The sequence below is a fragment of the Mytilus trossulus genome, chromosome 10, assembly GCF_036588685.1.
Source record: "Mytilus trossulus isolate FHL-02 chromosome 10, PNRI_Mtr1.1.1.hap1, whole genome shotgun sequence".
Lineage (NCBI taxonomy): Eukaryota > Metazoa > Mollusca > Bivalvia > Mytilida > Mytilidae > Mytilus > Mytilus trossulus.
The window spans coordinates 16,504,300-16,528,413 of record NC_086382.1 but is presented as its reverse complement, the minus strand read 5'-3'; the positions used below and the strand labels follow the sequence as shown (position 1 = coordinate 16,528,413).

Below are 24,114 nucleotides of genomic sequence, written 5' to 3'. Positions count from 1 at the left end.
GCTGTTAATTATGTGTATTGGTATATATACTATATTTTTATGCTTTTACATTTAAATTATAATCCTTTACTCACCATCATTCCATACAGGTGTTTTATTATGCAGCTCAAGTATATTTTCCATGTTTTTCCTTTTCCATCTGTTTATCAAACCATCATTATCCTAAAATAGAATGGTAAACAACTAACATTATTTTGTCAGCAGTTATAAACAATATCATCTTGGCTTTTATAGGTTTAAGTATTATTTGTCCAAATATCAATTAGTGTTTTACTTTAAATACATTGTTTTCCTTAAAATATTCTTAAAAGAATAATATTTATTTGTATACCAAATGGTGGTCTGATTTGCACATTTGAAGATTTACCTTACTTTTGACTAACATTTAGTTCCACATACATAAGGTCATTTGAAAATTTAGAATCCACCAAAACCCAAAATCTAGCTGTTAAATACAACACCAGCTGTATAGCCATACAGTACTATGAAATAAGACTTATTGCTACAGAAGAGATGATGAAAGTTAAAGCAAAACTAATACAAATTGATAGTACAATTCTCATTCTGACTGTTTGGGTCAAATGTTTGTACAAAACTTACATTTCTTGGTTTAATGTCAACTCGTTCATGGTCCAAATTCATACCAGGTATAATAATGGTCATCTTTCTTGGACCCTTAAATCCTAACACATTGGTTTCCTGTTAAAACAATAAATGACATTAATTATAACATTTGCAATACAACAAAATTGTCAGCATGAAAAAAGCATACAAAATGTGTTCGGAACTTTATAAGAGAATCTTCATCAATTGAGAGATGGAGATATTCAGCTTGATGGACTTTTTATTGATGAATAAATTTTTCTATAAACTATTTTTTACATTCAGATATATAAAATTGAGAAAGGAAACAGGGAAAGAGTCAAAGAGACAACCCCCAATCAATGGGCAGAAACAACACAAGTACACTCTGAGAGCAAATAGAATCAGAACAAGGGATTGGGATTGCTGTTATTTCATTATTTTAGTTATTTCTTATTGATTATTACAAAACAATGAAGACATGAACAATTGAAATAACCCATTATTAAAAACTGACCTCAGCAAAAAGAATTTAAGCAAAAAAGTACAGCAACTTATATCAATATGTTTGTTATATATATATATTGATATTCAAAGTGATGTAAATACTATTTAAAGTAAATTCTTGGTTGAGACCAGAACAGTAAACTTCAAAGAATTTATAAACTTGCCATGCAGTCATTTTGGTTGATTTTAAATACAAATATAAGTATCAATGCATGTGGTTGTTAAATTTTATATTTCCTTCTTTGTGTTTCATTGTTATATATTTATTTGTGTTTGTTCTGATTGAGATTGTCAGACGGTGATGATGGCTGTATCCCTATTTTGTCAATTTAACCTATTACCAGTATGTCTGTTTTGTTCTTGCATCGTTGAAGATATATTTGAATATGTTGTGACTGTCATACAAGTGAGAGGTTAAGCGTTATAAAACCAGGTTCCAACCACTATTTTCTACATTTGAGAATAAAATTGAGAATGGAAAGTACACGGATGCCCCACTCGCACTATCATTTTACATGTTCACTGGACCGTGAAATTGGGGTCAATACTTTAATTTGGCATTAAAATTAGAAAGATCATATCATAGTTAACATGTGTACTAAGTTTCAAGTTGATTGGACTTCAACTTCATCAAAAATTACCATGACCAAAAACTTTAAGCTGAAGCGGGACGAACGAACGGACGAACGAACGAACGAAAGAACGGACGAACGGAGGCACAGACCAGAAAACATAATGCCCCTCTACTATCGTTGGTGGGGCATAAAAATAAAAAAAAGCCTGTACCAAGTCAGGAATATGACAATTATTGCCCATTTATTTGAAGTGTTTTATCATTTGATTTTGCCATTTGATTAGGGACTTTCCCTTTTGAATTTTCCTTGAATTTCACAATTTTTGTTATTTTACATTTTACTTACATAAACTACACCAATCAGTTCTTTCCTTGCATTTTCATAATTATCCTTAGGATTGCATCCATGATCAAATAACGTAAAATGTGTTCCCAATATATTTGACCTACAATTATAAGTTAAGCAATACAAACATTTATAACCAATCCATTATTATATTTTGGCAAGTGAAATCCAATCACCACATTATGTAGGGTAACCACATAATGAACCTTTATAGTGATGTGTAAAACATAATGATCAAAATGCATTAAACAGTGTCAAAGTTTTTTGCAAATTGGTGGAAGCATTTTTGAGTTATGGTCTGAAAAACTGGAAACCCCCCCCCCCTTTTTTTTTAGGAATGAAACCCCATAACTCAAAAGAGTAAAATCAAAAATTTATAAAAAACAATATTGAGCTATAAACAATTCAATGAAGTTTCATGAAAATTGGTTAAAGCATTTTCGAGTTAATGTCCGACATGTTGACGATGGACTGACAGATGGAAGGACAACAGTATACCATAATAAGTCCTGTGAAAAGGGGTATAAAAAGTTCACCATCTTAATCCCTACCTTAATTTGCCTACATATGATTCTCCACCACGAGATAAATCTGTTGGATCTGTTGAAATTAAATAGTTAGATGGATAGCTTTTCTTCCTTTTCCTACCAGCTAATAAAAATGTCTGAAAAATAAAAATAATTTTACATAAAAGTACATGTCACAAATATGACATCAGCATCATAGCCAAATGTTTGTAACTTTTAACAAAACAGTGTACTAGTCTATTAACAATGTCTTCACATACTGAATTACCATCACACATTTACAATGAGGGAGAAATATCAATGGTCTGAGAGTGTCATTACATATTACTTTACAATGATGCAAAAAATCTTAAATTCCTTCAACACCTGTAGTGTTTTATCTAAAGCAATTTGGCATAACACAGCACCATTCCCTTTTTCTTCCAAAATATTTGATGCCATGTACCCGAATGTGTTATCTTGATTGAGCTATGTCTTTTTAATGGCATTTGTAAATAAACAAAAACCATCTTATATTACTCACTTTTTTGCCATCTTCTCTTTCTAGATGTAAGTAGTATGTGGGATAAACTCCTCGATCTATGCCTTTTTTATCTCTTGTTATTCGACATTTGATGACTTGACCCTGAGGTGCTGGCTGTAATACATAGTCATCTAATTTTTCTATTCCTTCGGGTGTAAAGCTTCGACCAGTAGCTCCTAATTCAGAATCATCACCATTTGTGTTTCCCTTAAATATAAAACATTATTAACTATATAGTAGGTGTTGTATAGGATTTTAACAGAAAATGAGCAATTATTAACCTTTACAATGCAGGGGCGTTTATATTAAAGCCGTACCCAAAACACCATTATTTGGCACCAATGGAACTCAATACATTTGGAGGTCAATGTAATGCCATTTAATTCGAAGTGTTTGCATGTTTCCTCAATCTTCATAACACTATTAATTGTCTTGTTTCTCACTTTTAATGTTCATTTTCAGGTCAAATACGAATTTCGAAAATTGAAATCAGACATATTCTTTTTTTCGGAGGGGTGGGATTACCTTCGAGATCTGAAAGAAGAAGTTATGAGGCCCCAAATTTTGACAAATAGTGTAAACCTGAGGGCATATAACGACTGATCCTGTTTATTATTAAAATACACCTAGGCAATGACTACTTCTGGTTTAAGGTCCAGTTAAAGTAAAAAATCGAAAAAGATCGGAATATTTTTGAATTATGGTGCAAATGAGCCTCTTAAGACTGGTGTACCCAGATTATTTCACTCTGACCTAACAGCTGTTGTGATTAATGTGTTCACCACTGGGGTTCACTCTACATGCAAACTACAGTGGGATGCATCTATTACCTTCCCTCAGACTTGCAGGTCTGGAAAATGAACAAAAAAGGAAAAAATAACACTTTTTGCTCACAAAGACCAACTTTAGGGCAAATTCCTGCCCACCCTTTGAAAGATTATATATTAAAATCATCCACAATCCCTCTTGTTAAGACTTTAATATCCTGCTATAGTAATAGCTATTATGGTGAATGATGAGACATTTTGTGCTTTTTTATAGAATATTGCAATAAAATATGGGATGTGAAATAACAGACGGTCACAATACTGCAATGCCCTGGATCTAAATTTATGTACTGGTATATACGAATGGTTTGAAAAAGCTGAGTAATGTTTGTAATTATACTGGATTCAAACCCACCTGCTAAAGAGAAGATAACTTATATAAATTTATAAAGTTTTAAATCATTCACTCTGCAAAGTAGATTTAAAAAAAATTGCCAATCAGAGTCAAAGATTGTCTCGGGCAGCCATATTTGTTATTGGACTGGAACCAGGTACTATGTAATCTTAAGTGCTATATGATTTCAGAAATGCCAGCAGTAATAATAACAACATACAACAACCAATCATCCAAGGTGACAGTGTAATTTTCGATCAGTTGTAATTTACTGGGATACCCCATGTGAAAAAAAATAAGTTATTGCTAAAAAGCTGTGAATAAACATATCAAAAATGAACAGTGAATAGCAGCAAATATTAGAATATACAGGGTGTAAAGGTCATCACAATAATTCACTTACTCCTTCGGATATATCTGCCTGCTGAAAGACCAAATTATAACATATTAAAGGCAATATAGGAAAGGTGTACTGACATAAGTAGTCTCTAAACACATTAACTCCAAATGGAGTTTTCGTTAGTAGAAGCCATATTAACTATGTGTATCAGTGAGAAAAATGTAAAAGCATAAAAATATAGTATATATACCAATACACATAATTAACAGCGCCTGGTGATGTTTTATAGCCTGACCGGTTTCGGTCCATAAAGGACCTTCATCAGAGGCAGAATGGTGGATTAATGTTTGCACCCTATTTATATAGATATGGTAACCGGCGGTTGAGTTGATGTTTTGGTGTATCAAAAGCTAAAACGTCAAGACTGCATGACTACCATGAAATACTATTATTAGACTTGATATTTAGGTGTATCATAAGCCAAAGATCAAGACTGCATGACTACCATGAATTACTATTTCAAGACTTGATATACAGGTGTAACATAAGCCTGAGGTCAAGACTGCATGACTTCTAGGAAGTACTATTTCAAATCTTGATATTTAGGTGTATCATAAGCCAGATATCAAGATCACATAACTACCATGAAATACTATTCCAAGACTTGATATTTAGGTGTATCATAAGATCAAGACTAAATGATTACCATGTACTTCTTAAATTATTAAAACACCCTTTATCCAATGCTAAAGCCCAAATATGGTTATATCATCAGGTCACATGTTTACTGTATAGTGTAAAAATGTTTACCGTAACATGTCAAAAAGTTTATTGTAAAATGAACATTAGCTAAATATAGATAATTGTAACCATGGAAAATCCCACTGGAATTTTTCACCGGTAAACTCAACCGCCGGTCAACTCAACCGCCGGTTAACTCAACCGCTGGTCAACTCAACCGCCGGTTACCATATCTATATAAATAGGGTGCAAACATTAATCCACCATTCTGCCTCTGATGAAGGTCCTTTATGGACTGAAACCGGTCAGGCTATAAAACATCACCAGGCGCTGTTAATTATGTGTATTGATTTTTATGCTATAACATATTAAATACTACGGGTAAGTTACTTATCTTCAAATACTAAAAACAAAATTTGACCAGCAATAGCTTGAATTTTTATGGCTTCAAAATACCTTCAGTACATATTGAAGCAATTTTTTGTAAGTTTTGCTGTGGTTGGTAATTTAGGATAGTGTGGTAATATCTTATTTAAATTCATATTTTAAAAAGAGATTATTGGACAGTCCCAGTTGATCTATTGTAACCAAGAAACTGGCCTAATAGCCCAAACCTCACACGAATCATAGAACCAAGGTGTCAACAACACACCTATAAAATCAGAGTTGACATTTAATTACCTAAGACAAAAAAGTGACCTATTAACAACTTGATAAATGAGTGATAAAGGTCAATATAATATGTGAAATACTTTAAAAATGAGGCAACGGTCAAGGAAATTCTTCTAAGGATAGCATGACTTCAGATTCCCTCAGTCATCCTAGTTTAAGTTGTATCAATATTAGTATTTTCATGCGTGCGAAGATTATAATCTTTTATTTTCTATTTTCACTTTTTCAGTGGAATGTAGCATATGACACTGGTGGCAGCCTTACATACATAAAGAGCACATTAAGGAGTTATAGAAACTTTGTGAGCAGGCTCACTTACCCCATGCCCCCGCATTGATACTTTTTTTGTGCATCAAATCTACATTATATGTTCTCATTATCTATACCAAGTTTCATAAAATATTGTTTTGTTGTTTCAGAGGAGTTTTAACAAAACAAACTGTTGCAAGAGTGTATTTAGGCCAAGAGTTCAAAGGGGCATGTACCTCCTATAAAAACTAGAGGCTCTAAAGACCCTGTGTCGCTCACCTTGGTGTATGTGAATATTAAAAAAAGGACGCAGATGGATTCATGACAAAATTGTGTTTTGGTGATTGTGATGTGTTTGTACATCTTGCTTTACTGAACATTCTTACTGCTTACAATTATTTCTATAGATAATAAACTTAGCCCAGTAATTTCAGTGGAAAATTAAGTAAAAATTTACAAATTTTATGAAAATTGTTAAAAATTGACTATAAAGGACAATAACTCCTTAAGGGGTCAATTGACCATTTTGGTCATGTTGACTTACTTGGCTGTACATTATTGCTGTTTACAGTTTATCTCTATCTATAATAATATTCAAGATAATAACCAAAAATAGCAAAATTTCCCTAAAATTACCAATTCAGAGGCAGCAACCCAACAACGGGTTGTCCTATTCATCTGAAAATTTCAGGGCTGATAGATCTTAACCTGATAAACAATTTTACCCCATGTCACATTTGCTATTAATGCTTTGGATTTTGAGTTATAGCCAAAAACTGCATTTTACCCCTATGTTCTATTTTTAGCCATGGCCGCCATCTTGGTTGGTTGGCCAGGTCACGCCACACATTTTAAAAACTAGAAACCCAAATGATGATTGTTGCCAAGTTTGGTTTAATTTGGCCCGGTAGTTGCGGAGGAGAAGATTTTTGTAAAAGATATATTTGATTTCTGAAAAATGGTTAAAAATTGACTTAAAGTGCAATAACTCCTAAAGGGGTCAACTGACCATTTTAGTCATGTTGACTTATTTGTAAATCTTACTTTGCTGAACATTATTGCTGTTTACAGTTTAAATCTATCTATAATAATATTCAAGATAATAACCAAAACCAGCAAAATTTCCCTAAAATTACTAAATTCAGGGGCAGGAACCCAACAACGGGTTGTCCGATTCATCTGAAAATTTCAGGGCAGATAGATGTTGACCTGGTTAACAATTTCCCCATGTCAGATTTGCCCTTTATGCTTTGGTTTCAGAGCTATAAGCCAAAAACTGCATTTTACCTCTATGTTCTATTTTTAGCCATGGCGGCCATCATGGTTGGTTTGGCGGGTCACGCCTTATATTTTTTAAACTAGATACCCAAATGATGATTGTGGCCAAGTTTGGTTTAATTTGGCCCAGTAGTTTCAGAGGAGAAGATTTTTGTAAAAGTCAACAACGACGGGGGACGGACGGCGGATGGAGGACGCCAAATGATGAGAAAAGCTCACTTGGTCCTTTAGGCCAGGTGAGCTAAAAATCATTATTTCCTGTTGATATGCACATCTACATAGTATGTTCTAATTATCTACTTAGTTTCATAAAATTCTGTTGTGTAATTTCAGAGTTGTTGAGATGCAAGAAGAGAACTAACTGACTAATGGTTCAGAAACATGAATATAATAAAGAAGATGTGGTATGATTGCCAATGAGACAACATTTGACAATAGACCAATACCCTATATAATTAAGGTAAATGACTATTTTTGGACACTTACCTCACTATTGTACATATTTTTCAGTTTAGCTGTACTTGGAGACTGTTTCATGGAGAGTGGTGCCACTGGTACACTGATCTCATCAGGCTCATTGTCGTCCTCTAAGCTCCCCATAGAGCCCTGATTACCACCTGCTATCATCTCATTCTGTGTTGTTGGAGGAGGGGGAGGTCGGTTTGGTTTCTTATTTTTCTTTTTGCTCTTTTTTCCTGTGTCTGCAATAAAACATAGTATTTTGATTTTTTTGAATTTCTGTATGCTTACTATATATTTAACAGCTGAAAAAAATCCTTTTACATACATTATGTAACTATGCAATTTACCAAAATTGAAACACATTCAATTGCCCATATTTTTTTTACAATCAGACAAAAATCTTATATAAAATTGTGTGTTTTCTTCATAATCATTAAATTAACTGAAGAGTTGCAATGAATCAGATTTTCCCAATTTATATTTATAAAATATTTATCTAGGAAGACAAAGTTGAAGTACATTTAATTGCACATATTTTTTACTATCAGCCTTGTGCAAGACAAAAATCATATATAACAAAAAAATAGGTTTGAGAAGATATTTGTTTTCAGTGTTACTGTCAAATATTTAAACTTCATGTAACATTGTAATATTATATTGTTGTAATTTTTCAATAATAAATACTGTTTAGCCTAATGTTACTGTTACTGGTTATAACCAACACCATTACTAAGCTAATTTAGTAAAACATAAACAGTATTATTTTATATAAATGGAAGCAAAACTATGTAGTACTACAAGGGATATTACATGTGTGGACGTAATAGGAGAATCACTACCAACGACTTCATCTGAAGTTTGAGTGTCCTGCTTAGCATGCTCTGCAAACAGTAAAAGCTGATGATGATGTTTTATATTATCAATGTATTAAGCTGATCAGTCCCTGAACAAATCATAACAATCTTATTTAATATCAACGGTCTATTGATGAGTAATTGTCCCCAGAAACAACTTATTCACAGCAATGCCATATGGACCTTTTTTTCTTGGTAATATTTTTTCTTCTTCTTATACATTTTCATATCTAGAAAATTAAATGCAAATTCAAGATCAGATGTAAATGTGTTATGAATTTGAACCCTGCTTTCAACTAGCCTGACATGCTGAGCAGGATTTTTAACATGTCAGTTCACAAGGACAATTGATTTGACTCAGAGCTGACTAGGATTTGCTTAATATGTATGCTTAGCCAAGAGGCAGCAAATATTAACTATAAAGAGTTTCGCTTGATGCTTTCAGTTTCATAACTTGACCTATCACAAGTAGTTCCCCATAAACTGACCTAAACACAGGCTAATGCATTGTTGATGCTCCTGCCACCAAAAAACAGCATACTTTATTGTCATGTTTTTTAACTCTATCTTGGCAAGACAAAAACGAATACATATCTTTTTTTTTCATAATTTTTTTCATCACTTGAATGTTTTGAAAAATAATATCATTAACCACTACTGTTTTACCAAATCATTCAATCAACCAAAAAAAAGCCACCATTTTTTTAATATCAGTAACTTGCATATAGGAAAGCCTTTGAATAGTACATTTCCATTTCTTTAATCAAACCTACCAATGTCACCCACTTGAAGATTAAACAAAGTTACAAGAACTAATGAAATCAAGAATGAAAATGGGGAATGTGTCAAAGAGACATTAACCCGACCGTAGAGCAGACAACAGCCGAAGTCCACCAATAGGTCTTCAATTCAAAAAGAAACTCCCGCACCCAGAGGAGTCCTTCATCTGTAAGATCATTTCATCATCAAGTTATGGCCAGGTTCCATATTGTCCAGTAATTGGTTATGTTAACTACAACCATTTTTTTGGTGGTCGATATATCACTTTTAAGACTCTAAAATCAAATACAAAATTAAAGAAGAAATTAAGGACAGCAAAAACCTATAGTAAATTAGATTGTTTTTCTGAAGTTACACAGACTTTTTGATATTGTTCCAAATTTTTAAACTTTATTTGATATCAGTTGAATAAAGAAGATAACATATTGACCATTTAAACAAACCTTCAAAGAACATTTATTATAATATTACATCAGAACAAAAATGTGCACTACAAAATAACTTTTTCAGTAATAAAGATTTCTGACAGATAGTCAGCTGTAAAATAAAAATTAAAAAGATGTTTTAATAAAAGTTATCCAATATATCATGTATATTAGTGTTGTCTTCACAAACCACTTTTTACAATGCTTTATTTATTTTGTCAAAAGAAATAACTTATTTCTATTTATAAATATTTCAATCTCTGCCACTATGCTACACCAACTAAGATAAGAAGATTGACACATAAGCTGGCAGTTTTTTTCTCATGTCATAAATCATGTATGTTTCTATTCTTGGAAACTTTTTAATATAATACTAAATTAAATCTTATGCAAGAGTTAATTACTAAAATATTTTTTTTTTTTATTATATCTTATTTTTTTTAGTATTTAGCATACATTATTGATAGTGTTAACATTGTTAGTGGATACAACAAATACCGGTACTTTATCCCGGCCTCGCTAACCTTTTTTTTTTTATTATCTATATCTGCATTACAAAAGTCTTACCAAGATTTAAATGAAAGGGATCTGGATCCTCCATGTAAAATCCAGGGTTTGTCACGGACTGTAAGTCACCTGACAAATCATTCAACTCTTTCACTACTAACTGATTTGCAGTAGCCATGTTTGTATATATACCTCATATAGTAAACCCCAAGATTTAAAGAATCCTAAGAACATGTACAGACTTGAGTATAACAACCCTCTATTCAAGAACGTGTATTCATTATAAAACAAAAGGTAAATATATCTCAATCTGCAATCATTAAATTAAATGCAAAACTTATAAATCTATGTCTGAAATATTTTTTGTTTTATTTCAAAACTGAAGATCATTTTGATATTTTGAGTTTCTAGATTTTCCCTACCTTATTTTACCTGAAAGTCTGATTTATCTAAATTTAATGTTCAGTTATCACAATTGCATGCATGTCAGATTGGGTTTTATTCATATCAACAAACTTACAAAAAATATTTATCAATATTACACATGAAATTGTATAAATATGAGTTCACAAAGTTCATGAAGTTCAAAACAGAACAAATGTCTCTAATTTAACTCAGAACTTTTAAGATATCAACACTTTTGTCAGGAATATCAGCTAGAAGTGAAAAGCACTGCTATCAACACATGATACAGGGCCTTCATCCAAGCGTTCAAGTCTTCTTTCTTGTTATGGTAAAGAAATAAAACAAGTCAAAATTCCCTATATCATAATCAAGCTTACTGCCTACATCATCTAATTTAAAAAATGTTTGGTAAGCAGGACTACAAACCGTAAAATTCACTTTTTCTGAATAACTATGGAAAACTTTCTAGTCAATGAACTCTGATGAGGGATGAGGCCATACAATCTGCATGCATGGGATCAGCACAACTAGGTCTTGCTTTTTTCTTCAATTTTGTCAATGTCATGCAAGACAAAACTTGATTTACTTCTTGGATGTTTACGTTTTTGGATGTAAAAGTTGAAAGAGAGTTAGTAGAATTTTCCAAATAGTTATGGTCTTGTTTGGAAGTAATCTTTGATTTTGGAATTCAATGTCGATCAATTCTATTCTGAAGGGTACAGTTGTAAACCAATGTCTAATTACCAAGTATTTCAAAAAAGATTTCAAAAAAACAATATTTCAGGTATGATAAAACTATTGCTGACAGCAATAGCTATCTGGAAATGCAATTTAATTCTAACAAGACAGACCATCTTAAGACTACTGGCCAATTTTGTTCACTTTGAATCTAAAAACAAGATGCGTCTGGAGTAGAAAACAAACTATTTTCTAACCTATTAACATTAAGCATGCAATTTCATAACATGTGCTCAAAATGTACAAAAAGAACTGACTTTGATTCAACATCCATTTAAACCTTCACCAAAAATTCTAGCAGAGTTAGTTTTGAAGCTTAAAACCTAATAACTAAAATTAGTAGTATATATAACTATGATTATGATTATTAGATATAAACACCTGTCATGTGGGTCATATTTTCTAGTATATAACATGCATAAATAAAATGATACCTTTTTGGAAAATTGAGTAGAAAAATAATTTCTTTGGATCTACATTAAAGCTAATTTCCTACTGCATGTAGAGCAACACTTTGGTTAGCTTGCACGCTTTGTTTGTATATTTTGTAGAATTATATTTGGATGACATCCAATTGAATTTGAATATCATATACATGTGTATACCGGTTTACATCTATCTATTTATGAAGATGTCAATCTTCATTAAAAATCTTGAATAACCATTTATACAAACAAAGCAAGGAAGCCAACCAAGTTTTACTTTACAAGCATTAGGAAATTAGCTGTAATTATGAATACATAATGAAGCATTATGACAAGTGTTTTAACAAAGAACGTCCTATTAGCCAATACCTTCTAACATAGGAATAGAGACATCATTATCACCATTATAATCCTGAGGTGAGGAGGAGTATTCCATTGTTTTTTGTTGCTGATGATCAATGTTTGGTATTTCAAATGTGTTTTGAGGAATAGGACTCCTACTTTGGCTCCTTGTACGAGGATCTGGGTTTTGTGAAGAAACACTATCATATGTTGGTGGCGGTAATGTCCATTGACCAGCATGTTTATTTTTCTTTCCTTTTTTAGTATGAATATCATCACCTGCACCAAATATTGAGGACAAACATGCAATAATATTACCATGCAAATGTATCGCAAGACTGGTTTTCATTGTACAACATTTATAAATATTAGCATGCACATATGATTGTATCCTCTATTGGTGACAAAGTATTATTATTTTAAACATTTTTTAATGCCGTATAAATTTACATATGCATTAATATTGATCAAAACATACTAACAATAAATTATTTTAGTCTTTGATAAGACCAGTATGAGAAAATTCAAATTGACATACACAAATATGTACTCTTCACTTGTAAAGCACAAAAGACCTCTAGCAGAACAAAAAAAACAACATTTCAATACTACAAAAGTGTTGTAACACTATATTCTAAATTAAATTGATTCACATTGAAATCTATTTTTTCAAAATACGTGTATATGATTTGTCTGTTTGTCGGCAAACATTTTGTGCAATAAATAAACATTTGAGAACAGCAAATTCCTACATTGTTTGTTATGAAATGTATAAATCAGAACAGAAGCAGTAAACATTCCAGCTCCTGTACAACATAAGACAGACAAATGAAACAGGAAACATTCCAGCTCCTGTACAACATAACACAGACAAATGAAACAGGAAACATTCCAGCTCCTGTACAACATAACACAGACAAATGAAACAGAGAACATTCCAGATCCTGTACAATATAAGACAGACAAATGAAACAGGAAACATTCCAGCTCCTGTACAACATAACACAGACAAATGAAACAGGGAACATTCCAGATCCTGTACAACATAACACAGACAAATGAAACAGGAAACATTCCAGCTCCTGTACAACATAACACAGACAAATGAAACAGGGAACATTCCGGATCCTGTACAACATAAGACTGACAAATGAAACAGGGAACATTCCAGATCCTGTACAACATAACACAGACAAATGAAACAGGGAACATTCCAGATCCTGTACAACATAACACAGACAAATGAAACAGGAAATATTCCAGATCCTGTACAACATAACACAGACAAATGAAACAGGGAACATTCCAGATCCTGTACAACATAACACAGACAAATGAAACAGGTAACATTCCAGATCCTGTACAACCTAACACAGAAAAATGAAACAGGTAACATTCCAGCTCCTGTACAACATAACACAGAAAAATGAAACAGGTAACATTCCAGCTCCTGTACAACATAACACAGACAAATGAAACAGGAAACATTCCAGATCCTGTACAACATAACACAGAAAAATGAAACAGGTAACATACTAGCTCCTGTACAACATAACACAGACAAATGAAACAGGAAACATTCTAGCTCCTGTACAACATAAGACTAACAAATGAAACAGGTAACATTCCAGCTCCTGTTCAACATAACACTGACAAATGAAACAGGAAACATTCTAGCTCCTGTACAACATAACACAGACAAATGAAACAGGAAACATTATAGCTCCTGTACAACATAAGACAGACAAATGAAACAGGGAACATTCCAGCTCCTATACAACATAACACAGACAAATGAAACAGGTAACATTCTAGCTCCTGTACAACATAACACAGACAAATGAAACAGGAAATATTCTAGCTCCTGTACAACATAACACAGACAAATGAAACAGGTAACATTCCAGATCCTGTACAACATAAGACTGACAAATGAAACAGAGAACATTCTAGCTCCTGTACAACATAACACTGACAAATGAAACAGGAAACATTCTAGCTCCTGTACAACATAACACAGACAAATGAAACAAGTAACATTCTAGCTCCTGTACAACATAACACAGACAAATGAAACAGGAAACATTCTAGCTCCTGTACAACATAACACAGACAAATGAAACAGGTTACATTCTAGCTCCTGTACAACATAACACAGACAAATGAAACAGGTAACATTCTAGCTCCTGTACAACATAACACAGACAAATGAAACAGGAAACATTATAGCTCCTGTACAACATAACACTGACAAATGAAACAGGAAACATTCTAGCTCCTGTACAACATAACACAGACAAATGAAACAGGAAACATTGACACTGCATATTAAAAAAAAGCAAGGAAACAATTTTAGCAAATAAAAAAAAAATGATTTTCATCAGTCCTCAGTTCATCTTATACTTGAATGCGGTGCTTAAAAGTGGAATTAATACACCCAAAAATCATATCAAATCTTATACTTAATTTGATAACTGAATTCTCCTAAACAGCTTGAGCTTGTTTTAGAGATCTATGCTTATCTCATTCTATAAAACACCAAATGAAAAACATACTCTGGAATTAGTCAGTTTAGGCTACTACTTTTAGGGGCCATGCCAGGTTTAAAAAAATTGACTATTCATGAGTGTCTCAGACTGTTGGCAGTGTACTCATTACCTCATTATCTATGCTTAATACAGACTCATTGAAAAAAAAAATCATATTTATTTCCATAAGGACCCTGTGTAAATTTAGTTTTATAGTTGCAGCCATCTTGTATTTTAAATCAGGTTCAGAATGATTCAAAATCTCAAGTACGTTTAGAGATAGATAATAGAAAAACTTAATGTCCACTCTTTTTTTTACAGACAACACCATAAATCTATCTACTAAATAACTCTTAAAAAAACAATAGTTTTACAAAATATCAACACTGAAAAGGTACTGAATAAAGCATTTACTGAAATGTTGATTAAGACTTACCCTGCAAGAGACAAATGTCTTAATAAAAATAGGAAACCATGTATATATTCAACTTCTATCTTTTTTTTACAGTTGATTTCATTGAGTGTGTAGGCAAATGTAATATCCTTGGTTAGTTTGCTTGTTAGCTGAACCATGAACTTTGAAGTCATTATTAGGTCAGGTATACTACCCTCCTTTCAAAGTAATCTAGTCCAACAGACAGATGGATTGGTTATCTGTGGGACTAGTCTACTCTTAAAGGAGGGTAGTTTACCTAACCTAATAGTGACTTCACGGATCAGCTAGCAAGCAAGCTAACCAAAGATATTACATTTGCCTACACACTATATGAAATTAGCTGAAATGTTCCAATTGAGTTTAAGTAAAGACAACATTGCTTAACTAAAATCCTATTTAAAATGTAAAGAACTATTTCTTAACTGTCTAACGTCACAGTACCATTCAAAAAAATCCAATGGGAAATCTTCATATAAATTTTCTTTCAGACTAAATAGTTTGTATCTTTATTAGTTGACATTATACACATCTTTCTTCATAGGGAAAAATAATCAAATATAAATAAAACATTCACAGTAAAGATCAACTGATGAAGCATTCACTTGAAAAAAGTTAGGGGACGTTCATAAAAAGTCATGTTAAAAAATGAGCATACTAAATATGTTACAACCATCCATTTCTTAAAAATTGAATAGTATAAAGCATGGACAAACATCAGTTTATTTAAATAATCAAACCACTTAAACAAAATATTTGTAATTTGACTTTAAAGGATGCGAATTTAAGCATGGATGCAATTTGGGTACTCCTCATTAGAGATTCCTTGATCGTTTTGAGGTCAGTTCAAACCCCTTTTTCCATGATTCAATAGGGATTTCAAATTAAATTGATGGAGCCATATAGTAAATAAAGAAATATTTTCGATATAAACACCCAGAATGGAAACTTTTGTCTGTATCATAAATAAACATAGGTGAAAAAACTGTCAAAATATGTTCAATTTGGATACCTTCAAATAGAACACAATTTATTTGTTAGTTTTAAATGGCTTAATTTAACTAGATTTCAGTAACTGCAAGTACTCTTTAGCCTTAGGTAGGTACTTTGTGTCTTTTATATTAACGCTAGTTGTTTTCATGTGCATCTTGCTTATCTGATAAGTCAAGTCATTACAACTGATTTTTTCACACTTTTTTCTTGCATTTTGTTGCCTTTGTATCACCATCACTGGTGACCTGATGGATAAAAAAATTTGTAAAGTTGTAACTGGTTCAGAAGAACTTATATACTGTGGATTTATTTTTGTGTGTGGCAATTTTCATAGATTAAGGAAAACTTGCATGTTCGTTGATACTTAATTACGTAATTTGACAAAGTCTGCATACAAACCTATGAAAAATTTGTTATTCATTGAACATCTACTTTTGTGGTTCACCTGTACCCATGAAATCCACAAAAACAACGGATTATAATGAATCCACAGAATATCGTATGTATATATATACTGGTACAATCAAACTGTAGATATTGTACTTAATTTTTCAGAAATATCCTTTACAACAGAACTGTAGATTAACTTCATACTGTTGATATCAGACAGCAGTCTCAAGGTACTTAGCAACCACCCATTACTGATACTAGGTGGGTTGAATAAAGTGTTCAATGAACCTGAGATTTGTCTAAGTAAGTATTATGACTGACCTGCAGATATTTCTGGTATATCACTATCACCATCACTGTGACTGTCTGTTGTAACATTCAACACAGTAACTGTGTCACGTTGTGGTTCCGGAAATGATTCATCCTCATATGCAGCTGGATTAACATATTCTGAAAAATACACAACCTAATATCAAACAATCATTAACATCTTAAATTTCTTAACTTTTTAACAGTGCTTTTTTTATCCACATATTGTAGTAATAAAAGAATCTAAAACTAATTACATTGTTGAGGCTGATGACACTGACCAACACCATCTAAATCTTGCCTTTGTGGCTTGGTCTAGCATGACAAAAATACTCAAACCAAAATCAACATTAATGTACTGTGGATTCATTTGTTTTCGAGGGTACAAATTTTCGTGGATAAAGGAAAACTTACAGGTTATTCGCTGAACATTTAATTTCGTGGTTCTCCAGTACCCACGAATGCCACAAAAATTGGTATCAAACGAATAATAATGAATCCACAGTACATAATTTTATAACTGTGTATTTCAATCTTATTGCATATACCCAGATCTTTATATCAATTTCTTGGGAAAACACATAATATCAAACAAAAAAGTTGTAATTTTACATATTTTTAGTCGGGCCTGTTTCATCTATGATGGTGGCATGCATTGATTTTTTTAAATGCTGATGTAAAATGTTTCAATCTCGATCTTCAATGAAATCAAAGTATTTTTTTCTGTTGATAAATAATGATGCAACAAGATAGAACAGTGTGAGGGACATTCTAAGGCCAAAACCAATATAGGTCTGTTTATGGTTACCTGACTGACCCTTTTTTTGGGCACCTTATCCCAAGTCATTATACGTTTGTAAATGTGAAATATTAACTGAACTTGTGTCAAAAATAGCACATTAGTTTATTGATTGATTGGTGATAGTGTTTAAAGCAACTTTCGGCACTATTGTCTAAATAGTGGGAATCAGTTTCTTTATTGGTTGAAGAAGACCAAGAGTCCATAGGGATAACCATCAACCTTAAGCAGTTAAACAGACAATTCGAGTCAGTTAAGGTAGCAGTCAGACACACCATGCAGGGTTAGACCTCACAACCTTATTTTTGACAGCTAGTGATACAGTCGATTAACTACCTAGACCTCTTGGCAATGAAGGCCCCCAACACACCCCTTATCTTTTATGTCTTACCAAAACTTGTGGGTGTGGATGGTTTAGAATTACCCACTAAAGGGCGATGTTCTTCACGACCTCTCCTACGACCCCCAGAATTAGGTCGTCCAATATCTTCATTTGGCTGGAACAGTCCTAACTGTTGCCTTTTTTTCTTGTTTTGGTCTTCAATTCTTTTTCTCTGAAAATGTAAAAAGTTTGTCAACTTGAAAGGCAAGAATTAGCAAATTAGAGATTATATTCATTTGTTACCATTGTTGAAAAAAAATGTATCTATTACCCTTCGTTCTTTATTGGGACTGACTGAGAAGTTTGATTCTGATTATTTCATTTTTGTTCAAATTACAAAATAATCAATTTCAGTTTTAATTCAAACACTGTTATAGCATTTGAGTATACTTATATTTATAAGATTGTGACTGACGGAAGGACAGACAGAGATTAAACAGTATACCCCCCCTTTTTTAAAGCGTGGGTATAATTACTTTTTTAAAAACAATGCACATATATATTGATAAAATCAAAACAAGAGAAATATCTGAGATTATGAATATCCTACGTATACATAATCATCCCTTAGTAAATATTTACAGACGCCATCACAAGTTGATTGACCATTATTGAATATCCTTTTCACAGATGACAATGGATATGATCCAATTGTCATAACTACAATCCTGTCCCCTTTCCCGCAATGTGATCTACCTAATTATAACCTGTTTGTACTAACACGATTACTCAACAGGTGCCACATGTGGAGCAGGATCTGCTACCCCTTCAGAAGCACCTGAGATCACCCAAAGTTTTTGGTAGGGTTCATGTTTCGGTTTTAAGTTTTCTATGTTTTATTTTGTTTACTGTGGTTTGTCTTTTCCTTTTTCAGCCGTAGCCTTGTCAGTTACTTTTTTTTACCTTGAATTTGAATGTCCCTTTGGTATCTAAAGCTCCTTTTTTACATAAAATATGATTTTGGTAAGACAGCTTGGTATGCTTTCTTGCTTCTTGATAAAAATAAGTTATACAATTTTCTAATAATTCTATCATTACATTTACTACAGATTGTGAAAACTTAAATACTGGTGTAAAATATTGAGTTCAACAATGATGGTATTAAATTAAAGTAATAAATTGATACATAATGGCTACTTCCAGTTGTCTTGTAACAAATCTGAAAATATTGAATGGTCTCAAAGCTTAAGGGAAGGGGAAAATCCTACAGTTCTGAGGTCAGTGAGGTGTCAAGTTTTCTTAACACGCTCTTCTTACCTCTTTTTCAAGCTTTTGTTGTTTCATTGCATTATTATAATCATCACCAACACTGAAATAAAGAGAATAAATAAGTTTTGTATAATATAAACTAATTTTTAGTGAATAAATGAATCCACAGTAGATTAAATAGAAGAGAGAAACTAGAAATGAGCACTTGTGTATTGTTTACATAAAAAACTGACGAACAGTAAAATTGACACTAGCCAAATTTGTATATGATCATAGTTTGTGGTCATAAGTATTGTGTATAAGTTTTATAACATTAAGTTAAAACAAACTTAAGTAAGAGGATGGAAATGAAAAAATTCAGCAGCTTTTCCACTCATAAAAGGGCATAATATAACTCTATAACGGGTGATGCCACCAAAGTTTAAACTTGATGTGTTATGTGGCAATCAGCTATGTGTATAAGTTTCATGAAATTTGACTGAAGCAAAACAAAGTTATAGAACAGAACCATTTTTGAGACAAAAATATAGATGGACAGGGGTAAAACTAAATGACCCCTCCGCTATGGCGGGTAAAAAAACTAGAGGCTCTAAAGGTGTAATACCACCAAATCATGGTACGCCACATCCGGTTGCATACGAAAGTAGGTCTAAAAAAATATTCCCTTGAATTTGATCGTTGTAGGTAATTAGTCCTTCATTTTATTGCAGTAAAACTATTTCTGGGTCATAAACATATGTCTTGGGTATTTCAAAACACCATTATTTTTTATTTGTGATTTCTATAGAAAATTTTGTAATCTTGAGTTTACATGGTGACTAAACCTTGTACACGGATAGAATAAGGGGAGAAATTTGATTGTTTAACTTCCAATGATGGTTATTTTCTTATATGCAATGAAATGTTATGTGAAACTTTTTCTATAGAACTGGACAGGATAAAACTTTTACTCATGCCAAGTATTTCTTTATTTGAAACAAAGATAAATTCTGCACAATTTTTTGAAAAGTGCAAATTTAACAAAGACTAATAGGGGGAAATCAATGGTGGTATTACACCTAAAGAGCCTGTGTCGCTCAACTTGGTATATGTGAATTAAACATAGGAAGCAGACAGTTCATGACAAAATTGTGTTTCGGTGATTGTGATGTGTTTGTACATCTTACTTTACTGAACATTCTTGCTGCTTACAATTATCTCTATCTATAATGAACTTGTCCGTGTAGTTTCAGTGAAAAATGTTAGTAAAAATTTACATTTTTTTGAAAATTGTTAAAAATTGACTATAAAGGACAATAACTTCTTAGGGGGTCAATTGACCATTTTGGTCATTTTGACTTATTTTTGAGTCTTAAATTGCTGTATATTGTTGCTTTTTACAGTTTATCTCTATCTATAATAATATTCAAGATAATAACCCAAAACAGCAAAATTTCCTTAAAATTACCAATTTAGGGGAAGCAACCTAACAACAAGTTGTCTGATTCATCTAAAAATTTCAGGGCAGATAGATCTTGACCTGATAAACATTTTTAACCCATGTCAGATTTGCTCTAAATGCTTTGGTTTTTGAGTTATAAGCCAAAAACTGCATTTTACCCCTATGTTCTATTTTTACCCGTAGCGGCCATCTTGGCTCATTTGCCCAGTCACAAAACACCATTTTTTAAACTAGATAGCCTAATAATGATTCTGGCTATGTTTGGTAAAATTTGGCCCAGTAGTTTCAGAGGAGAGGATTTATGTAAAAGTTAACTAAGTTATACGAAAAATGGTTAAAAATTGACTATAAAGGAAAATAACTCCTAAAGGGGTCAACTGATTATTTTTGTCCTGTTGACTTATTTGTAAATCTTACTTTGCTGAACATTTTTGCTGTTTACAGTTTATCTCTATCCATAATAATATTCAAGATAGTATCCAAAAACAGCAAAATTTCCTTAAAATTACCAATTCAGGGGCAGCAACCCAACAACGGGTTGTCCCATTCATCTTAAAATTACAGGGCAGATAGATCTTGACCAGATAAACAATTTTACCCATTGTCAGATTTGCTCTAAATGCTTTGGTTTTTGTGTAATAACCAAAAACTGCATTTAACCTCCATGTTCTATTTTTAGCCGTGGCGGCCATCTTGGTTGGTTGGCCGGGTAAAAAAACACAATTTTTAAACTAGATAAATCAATGATGATTGTGGCCAAGTTTGGATTAATTTGGCCCAGTAGTTTCAGAGAAGAAGATTTTTGTAAAAGATCATGGAGATTTATGAAAAAAGGTTAACAATTTACTAGAAAGGCCATTACTCCTAAAGGGGTCAACTGACCATTTTGGTCATTTTGACTTATTTGTAAATCTTACTTTGCTGAACATTATTGCTGTTTACAGTTAATCTCCATCTATAATAATATTCAAGATAATAACCAAAAACAGTAAAATTTCCTTAAAATTACCAATTTAGGGGCAGCAACCCAACAATGAGTTGTCTGATTCATCTAAAAATTTCAGGGCAGATAGATTTTGACCTGTTAACAATTTTACCCCATGTCAGATTTGCTCTAAATGCTTTGGTTTTTGAGTTATAAGCCAAAAACTGCATAACTTTCAGAGGAGAAGATTTTTGTAAAAGTTAACGACGCAGGACGACGGACGACAGACGAAGGACGCTGGACGCCAAGTGATGAGAAAAGTGATGAGAAAAGCTCACTTGGCCTTTTAGGCCAGGTGAGCTAGAAATGTCAAAACTTGCTAAGTAGTTTCAATTAACAGAAATTTATTTGTATATAATATATGAGATAAACTGAATTAATATATATGTTACCAGTTCTTATTAGCCCGAAATAAATTTTGTAAAATATTGAAGATTCATTTATTTTTGTTGGTACCAATTTTTGTGGTTTGAGGAAAACTTAAATAATTGTGGATATTTGATTTCATGGTTTCGCATATCTCTGCATACAAAGCATACAGAAAATTTACAATTCGTTGAACATGTAAAGTTGTGGTTAACCTGTACCCACGAAATCCAAGAAAATTGGTTTCCAACAAATATAAATGAATCCACAGTATTGTCAATGAAGTTTATCTGATCCTACCTTCCAGGAGGTCCACTCATGGTGTTGTCTCCAAAAGGATCTGCAGATGGACTGGAAAAGAAAGAAGAAAAATGTTATGGCACAATATGAACAAGGATACATGTACTATGTGAAAAAATACATAACTGAACATTGGACAATGAACAATTAAAATGAGGTCAAGGTCAGGCCACCCAGTCAGACAGTGAAACAGACAATCATTCCATACACCAAATATATTTGAACTATTGTTGACTGAAACAATGTCACAATTTCTGAAATATAAAGCTTTAAACAAATAGTTCATGCTGCCAAAAGATCCTAATCCATAAACATGTTTGCATTCTAAATTAAAATGAGCCATGGCATTACCCAATAAGATATTTTCCAGTCATTGGCATCTTTGTAAATGACATCTTAAAGCAAACTGAGACAGTGCAAAGTGCCTTTTTTTAAAAAGCCTACCTTAATACTAATGACAACAGACTATGGATTTGTTTGGACTGTACTATTACTACTTACCTAAACTCAGAAGTGTGTTATTGGATTTATTACAGTGCTTATCCAGTGACCTTTGGGGTATCACATTTGCAAAGACCAAAACAGTTTACCAAATTGCAGTCAGATTTCTACTCCAACTAACTGATCAACTGGTAAAATATTTTAGCAGATTGCTCAAGTGAAATGTTGTTAGTTTGAAGTGAGTGCTGTAAAATAAAAAAGTTATACTTACCATCCAGATCCAGTCAGTTGATACCTTTGTCAATCATTTTTAACACAAATAATATCTAACTATAGTATGAGTCACTGAATAAAATGGTCTAATTTTAACATGGAAACTTCTATCATAAATAAAAATTATAAATGAATAGTTCAAAACATTGTTTTGTAGGTGTATATTTTATAGCTTTGTCTTCTAAGATGAAGTTATTGTGCAATTGTGATTCGAATAACATTTTCTATGCAAATTACTGATCTGCTGTCATTAAAGGGAAATAATTTATATTGAGTTCAAATGTACACATAAAATTTAATCAATGATACATACCAGGCTTATGATTTTGCCTACAAAAGATTCATAAAAAAAAAATGAAATGCAAAATTAGTATGAAATTGAAGGGCATATTTGTCAGACAGAACAAAATTTTGCTGCTTATTTGTAATGTAAATTATTTCCCTTTATTGCCAGCAGATCAGTAATTTGTATACAAAATGTTATTCGAATCACAATTGCACAATAACTTCATCTTAGAAGACAAAGCTATAGAATATACACCTACAAAACAACGTTTTGAACTATTCATTTATAATATTTATTTATGATAGAAGTTTCCATGTTAAAATTAGACCATTTTATTCAGTGACTCATACTATAGTAAGATATTATTTGTGTTAGAAATGATTGACAAAGGTATCAACTGACTGGATCTGGATGGTAAATATAACTTTTTATTTTACAGCACTCACTTCAAACTAACAACATTTCACTTGAGCAATCTGCTAAAATATTTTACCAGTTGATCAGTTAGTTGGAGTAAAAATCTGACTGCAATTTGGTAAAC

General features: G+C 32.3%; 1 protein-coding gene across 7 annotated transcripts in view; it reads right to left on the bottom strand.

Moving 5' to 3' along the window:
* LOC134686949 (tubby-related protein 3-like) overlaps positions 1-24,114 on the bottom strand; it is a 50,179-nt gene that overhangs the window by 6,972 nt on the left and 19,093 nt on the right. For 4 of the 7 annotated variants that reach the window (XM_063546819.1, XM_063546818.1, XM_063546816.1 and 1 more), the window contains exons 2-13: positions 22,574-22,624; positions 19,530-19,581; positions 18,282-18,444; positions 17,104-17,232; positions 12,466-12,717; positions 7,987-8,201; positions 4,624-4,644; positions 3,060-3,266; positions 2,561-2,673; positions 2,010-2,109; positions 601-699; positions 75-162 (exon numbers count right to left, since the gene is read on the bottom strand). In XM_063546819.1, coding sequence (XP_063402889.1) covers positions 75-162; positions 601-699; positions 2,010-2,109; positions 2,561-2,673; positions 3,060-3,266; positions 4,624-4,644; positions 7,987-8,201; positions 12,466-12,717; positions 17,104-17,232; positions 18,282-18,444; positions 19,530-19,581; positions 22,574-22,593 — 1,459 coding nt within the window. In that variant the 5' untranslated portion in view covers positions 22,594-22,624. The remainder of the gene's footprint in view (positions 1-74; positions 163-600; positions 700-2,009; positions 2,110-2,560; positions 2,674-3,059; positions 3,267-4,623; positions 4,645-7,986; positions 8,202-12,465; positions 12,718-17,103; positions 17,233-18,281; positions 18,445-19,529; positions 19,582-22,573; positions 22,625-24,114) is intronic. The other 3 variants (XM_063546815.1, XM_063546814.1, XM_063546820.1) reach the window with 3 other exon arrangements.